General features: G+C 33.9%; 1 protein-coding gene across 1 annotated transcript in view; it reads right to left on the minus strand.

The window, feature by feature from the left end:
- Positions 1-1775: 1775 nt before the first annotated feature.
- LOC145268773 (acetylcholine receptor subunit alpha-type unc-63-like) overlaps positions 1776-6947 on the minus strand; it is a 141712-nt gene continuing 136540 nt past the window's right edge. The window contains exons 4-5 of the mRNA XM_080124383.1: positions 4023-5058; positions 1776-1980 (exon numbers count right to left, since the gene is read on the minus strand). Of these exons, the coding sequence (XP_079980509.1) occupies positions 1807-1980; positions 4023-5058 (1210 nt within the window). The 3' untranslated portion in view covers positions 1776-1806. The remainder of the gene's footprint in view (positions 1981-4022; positions 5059-6947) is intronic.

Genomic DNA, 6947 nt, shown 5'->3' on the forward strand with positions numbered 1-6947 from the left:
AACACATCTATGAATGCACATATGCAAAATACTTGATATGCAAATCCATATATATATATATATATATATATATATATAAATTCATTATTGTGTGCACGTCATTATTCTGTGACTTTTTTATCTCTATGTAAGGAACTTTTTTATCGGCCCAGTAAAACGCGTTCGTTTTCCCTTTAAGCGATTTCGATTCATATTACCTACATCCTACTGTTAGAATTTGATTTCTGCATTCTAAATATATATGTTTTTATATTAGAACTTTAAGAGGGCCGTATTGACGCCTTAAGGTTTAATCTCTTATCACGTTTAAATTGACGTTGTTATTTCATAGAAAGTTGGATTTTATGAAAAGAACAGACAGATTTTATTTTAGAAATAAAGGCATTTTGTTACATGTAATCATGGTCGCTGAGATAGATAGATAGATAGATAGATAGATAGATAGATAGATAGATAGATAGATAGATAGTAGTCATCCACAGACAAACTGTTTTACTGTGTCACAGCTCTTCAGTGCGGCTAGACTATCACCCATCTCGAACCAGAGTTCGATAATACAACCATCAAGTCGTACCCTCTGGCCCATGGGATCGATGCCCGCAAACGGCTTCCTCAAATGTCTATTTATATAAACATTTGACTGCCACTTTTTACAGTTCTGGATTTGTTTGTTTATTTACAAAGACTTTGTCGTTATGTAAATATATATATATATATATATATATATATATATATATATACATATATATATATATATATATATATAGAGAGAGAGAGAGAGAGAGAGAGAGAGAGAGAGGGTACAGACAGAGATTCAAATGGAGGAAGAGAGATTTTAAAAAGATTATTTTTCTTCTAGTATACAAATTAAATCTAAAATAATGTCATTTTTCATGTTGAATTACACTTCAGCGTGTTTTTGTCATTGAACAAGATCAAAATTATAACATCATCGACACGATCCAATCATTTTATCATCAGCAATAGTATAGATGAATGAAAATTATACAGAAAAATTGACTGATTAAAAATATTATAATTGCACGCATAAACATAACCGAGTATACATATTTTAATAAATAAGATAGATAGATAGATAGATAGATAGATAGACAGATAGATAGATAGATAGATAGATAGATAGATAGATAGATAGATAGATAGATAGATAGAAAACGAATGAATACGCATAGGGAAAACAGTAAAATTACTGAGATCAAGAAAGCAACAAAATACAGACTGATATGAACAGACAACCAAAAGACAATTGCTCATTAAATTTGTTATAGAAAAATGTGTGTACGTGAATTTGTAAACACATTTTTTCTTAAATGCATAATTGGGATTAGCAATTCATGAAATAGTCGTATATCTATGTAGAAACATACATTAGTATATGTATTTACCTACATTGAAATATTCATAGATTGGTTTGCTGAAATCCCCATCCGGTATTCTGTCAGATAAAAACTTTGTTTTACTTTCAAGTAAAATCATAAATTTAAATCTAAAAATTATTTCAGTAATTATGCGCAAGTTATATTACATGTCTGCTCTGATTAAACTGAATATGTAGCGCAAAACATGTATATGAATGTATGCGTGTATTTGGATGTAAAGCTGTATGTCTGTGTGTGGCAGGTGTCCAGAGAAAATGCGGCGAACGTCGATGTTTTGTTATCAAAGGTTCTTCCGCAAAGTCTGGACAACTTTACCTGCCACAAATCAATGTGCGTTTGTGTGTGTTTGCGTGTATGTATGTTTGTGTGTGTGTATTTTTGTGTATGTGTGTGCTGCAAAGATTATTTAATAATTACAACTCATATTTTCAAACAGGACCGGGTCGAGGGCTACTGCATTGTCATAGTGAACAGGAGGAGACATGAAACAGCTGATTGTCCCCACTGACACTACCAAACCAAATAGATACAACAGAATCCGATCAACCACCATGGCCACGTAAGCCCAGTCGCGTATGACCTAAAAAGAGAAGGGAAACACATCTTTAATATATAAAGTAGAATAAGACAACACATTCAAACGAATGTTTTTATCATTACACAATGTCTGGCCTCATTCAAGCATGCCACGCTTTCTCAAACATTAATAAAACAAAAATGTATATTTATGTTTCGAAATTTTTTAGAGGATGATCAATTATTTGGATTATTAATACCACTACTGTTCTTATTTTAGATGCTATTTTCACAATGCTTTTGTTGATGTAACCACAAACCGTTTTCAGATGGGGCTTGTCGAATTGTTCAGATCTGACATATATCGGATATAAGATCATATTTTCCCCAGTACATATAGAATATTTGAGGAAATGACATTAGAATCCACATCACTAAAGCTACCAGCGTAGTTGCGATGTATAGATTATATATAGATGATTCATACTCTGGTCTCATCAAGACGTTCCAGCATTGCAAGAATTCAAGCTTCCAGGCCTTGATAAGTGGTGACTACCTTGTAAAAAAAACATGTGAACATCATCCATTCGTCTCTACAGTTCACCATGGAAAAGGTTTAATGTACTTGGTCAGTGTACTTTAAAAAAGGCTTCATCTTGAAAAGATTTCATCATGAAAAAAGCGGTATTTTTATTTTATTTTTTTCTCTTTTCTTCTAGTTGATCAAGTTTTATACACACACACACACACACATATATATATATATATATATGTATATATATATTCACTCAGTGGCTAAATATTAATAGCTACTGGTAGCACCAGATGTGGCAGTACTGTCTTGAGCCACCGAAACTGTGTTATCACTCTGTTTAACAGCTGATGAGAGTAGGGTATTTGCACATGCTTTCACATGTTGTATGATAAATAAAATAAAAACAATTATATATATATATATATATATATATATATATATATATATATATATATATATATATATATATATATATATATATATATATATATACTGGTGTATTCTTTTGATGGCTAACTAGATTCATGTGTTCGTTTTCAGCTGCTTTTTAATATTTTCTTGTTTACTCCAGCGTTTGTTTCTGTGTTTTTGTTACCTGAATATGATTCGACGAAGAACCGAAAGTGCTAATGATAAGTAGTGAACGCTCATCAATTTATACAAAAAAGATTATCAGAAAATTTGAAAAATAAAAAAAGGTATAATTAAGAGAGAAATTCTGTTACGTTTAACAATTTTGCTAGAAACGAAGTCATTGCTTTTGAAAACAATAAACGACGGGGTACATGAGAGAATAATGAATTAATCAATGAAATACTTGTCGCTTTTCATCAATTAAAAATGTTTTATCATAAATAATTAGTTTTTCGTACGGCATAATCACGTTAGCACACCGGGTCTCATTAAATAAATAGAGTTAAATGACGAGATCATTTAGGAATATCAAATGGTGTATGTGACCCCCTCGCAACATTTGGAACATTGAAGCCTTTCTGCAAAACGGACAACCTTTATCACCTTATAAACCACACATGTTTTGACACAATAGAATAACTGCCTTTGGGCACATGTATTGTTTATGTAATTTTCCCCATAGCTGAGAAGATAAATGAGAATAAAAGAAATTGTCCAACTATACGACTAGAATGATGGTAATATTGATATTAAAGATAAATAAATCACATGAATCTAGTAATATCAGCGCCTTTCTCGATCTGAAGGCTTCTTTGGTTCAGTGATTGTTTGTTATCTAATAGCGTCAAGCGGAACTCATAGGCTGATGACTGAAACTATACCCGTGATATGACACTAGTTTATGCCACTTATACTTTCCGGTAAAACTGCTAAATAGTTTATGTCCACATGGGTTTTAGCATTTGTTTGTATCGCTTGGAATTCATAAATGATCAGCATCACAGTATGACCGGGTCCAATGTCGCTTAACTTTGGTGATTTGCTGGGAACCAGTGTGTCAACGTGATTTTCGCCGTAACAATAAGTCTCATCACAGCAGATGAATGATAAAAGTTTATAAAAAGCAAACATCAACGTATATAAACAATAATGTTTACCTGTTCGTCAGCATTTGACTCTCTCATGTGGTTAGCTATATATTTGACATTTTCGACAATTTCTTTGACGATTTTTATCTCTTTATTAGCAAATGGAACCGGTTTCTGAAGTAAAAACTCTGGGGCAAGCTCCTCGGTCGGGTGGCGATTCTGCATATTCTCGTAGGTGTGCACCTCACCGCGTGGCAGAGTACCGGTGCGGGAATCGAGTGTGAGTTCCCGTACCTCCATGCCGTTCACAGTACGCACGGCTACCTTGCCGATCTCCAATGCATGGTTGTTGATGTCGGGCCTTCGCATAAGTAGGTAAGGCGGAAGTCGCTCTAGTAGGTAATACCGTACCCAGTCCGACATCACATGAGTCGTCGGTTTCCTGTAGTTGATGTTGAGCACGTAGATAGTCAGAAATAAGGATGCGGTCACCATCAACATGGTAAACATCAGGTACTTTCCTATCAGGGGTATGACAAGTGAAGTCGGGGGGATAATGTCGGAAAGAAGCAAAAAGAACACGGTTAGGGCCAAAAGCACAGAAATGGATAGGGTGATCTTCTCCCCACTCACTGAAGGGAGATAAAATACTAAAACGGTCAACATTGAAATGGAAACACATGGTGCAATCAAGTTTAACGTGTAAAATAAAGGTTTGCGCCGGAGTTTGATATAAAACGTGATGTCTGGGTAAGGCTCTGGGCAGCAAGGATATTTTTTCACTTTTCTCACGGCCGTCACGGAAAGAATGTCCCACTCAACACTTTGCTGATAGTTCTTCAAATCAATGCCCATCAAATTCGTGACGTCACCGGCCGAATTGTTCGTTCCTTGTTCGTGGCAAAAATGAACCAAGTCCACTTCGTTACCATCGTAAGTCCAGGAGCCTAATTTCAACCGACAGTTCTGTTCATCAAATGGAAAATATTCGACATCAATTTCACAAGAATACTTGTAAATAGCCGGCGGTTCCCATGATATTCTTCCATCGTAGTAGACGGTTGCTTTCGTAGAAGTCATGGTGATGACAAAGTCGCCGTCCGCGCTGTGAATACAAAAATATGTTGAAAATAAGACAAAGTTAAACAAAAACAACGATAAAAAAAACAAGATATTTACGAAGGTTACATGATGACTTCAACACGTTGTATCACACTAGGATATTAACGGTCTAAATTCACGTAACAACAGATGTAGAATCAAGGCATTAGACGTTAAGGCGGATACGACATCATAAGACCGGAATTTTCCGTCACATCATCCAAATTTTAAAAGATGTCTTCTAATTTAAAAGCATACATGCAAGCTAAATCACTTATTTAATCAGTCCAAGCTAAAAACAAATAGCGTTTTTTTGTGTGGATTAGTTCATGTTGAAATTTCAAAGAAGACAGCAAGGTGTAAACGACTAAAAATGAGCAAAAGTGATGTAAACAACAAATTGTACACTTATAAGGCTTCACTTACACTTTAGCTACGATTTACGATGACTGCATGAACTGAACATTACCTAAAAGATAACCATGATGTCAGTGGTATTAAAATTAAGTTTACAGGGTGAATCGATACAGTAAACTCAAAAGTGATATTGATATTAGGTTTCTAATATCCAATCAAAATAATCTTCACCAGATGTAAAAGCTCAATAATATCAAATAGGGATTAGAGCTTATTATAAGTACATAGGTTTAATAAAATATGTTGAGAAACACTTTAGCAAGAGTTAACACACGTTTATTTTTCGGACATTTTTTATTCAAATAAATGGAGTATTTTAAAAAGGTTAAGTCGTATACCCCAGGCTCCAGGTCGTGTCACCTCTATACATCTGAAACTACAACAATAATAACTTCCACCCAAAGCAATAATATGATAAATTTTAAAAGCGAGCTAGTCTCCTTTTGAAGACATGAGACTAAATTTAAATATGGACGATTTGAAATTGCTTAACTTTGAATAATTTTATAAGTTTATTGTGCATACAGTTGCTTGCTATTTCCTTCATACAATTTAATATGTTTAGTTTAGCATTTCAAACTGTTCATTCAGACATGATTTACACGGGTGCTCTAAATTTTTAGATTACTAGCCTGTCGTATTATTTTCCACTCGATTACTGGCGAGTGTCTGCTTTCTTTCAGCTCCAAGTAATTTATCACTAGTACTGTTTTTATTCGGTGTTTTTGTTATTGAATTTGTTTTTATGGTCGAAATATCTAGTTTTAAAATCCCGGGAGATATAACCCACGTAATACCTCTTAGTATTCGGGATTTCTTTGGCAAATATTGTGGATTCGTAAACAACTTTTGTTTGTTATTTTGTAGTGGACTATATGCACGAATTCGGTAATTGTATATTTTCTATTCATTATTTTCTTGTTTCTCTTTAGGTGGTTGGTATGAGGATTTGGGTTATTATTATTTCTAGTGGTTATATTTTGTCTTTCTAAGTGTTATTTTTAGCGCGGCCTTATTGGCTGCCTTTTTACGAATTTTGTAATTATTTGTTCGTTGCTGCTCTTATTAAGTATTTGGTTATTGTAAGCTTTAATCATAATTTGTAAGTTTTTTAGTTGTTTTATGCTAGTTTTATCAAAAGAATTGTGCAGGAGATTGGTTGCTGGAAGTGTTAAAATTCAGTAACTTCTTGACAGATTTAGTTGTTAGTATTACTTTAAAGGCCGACAATGACCAAGATCTTTCTGATTCTATCTCTTCTGACCTTGAGCACGTAGTGCAATGAGGAAAAGGGTGGCTGTTTAATTTTAATTCATCGAAAACCAAGCTTTTCTCTTTTCATCATAATCGCTTTGACCCACATCTAACCAAAATTGAAATTAACGGCTTTCATCTTGGGAAATCACAATGTCTTGACAAGCTTCTGGAACTGACATTCATTCCTGATCTGAAATGGAATACATACGTCAAATCTGT

This window comes from Euprymna scolopes, chromosome 4 (genome assembly GCF_053919585.1).
Source record: "Euprymna scolopes isolate OS-2025 chromosome 4, ASM5391958v1, whole genome shotgun sequence".
Lineage (NCBI taxonomy): Eukaryota > Metazoa > Mollusca > Cephalopoda > Sepiida > Sepiolidae > Euprymna > Euprymna scolopes.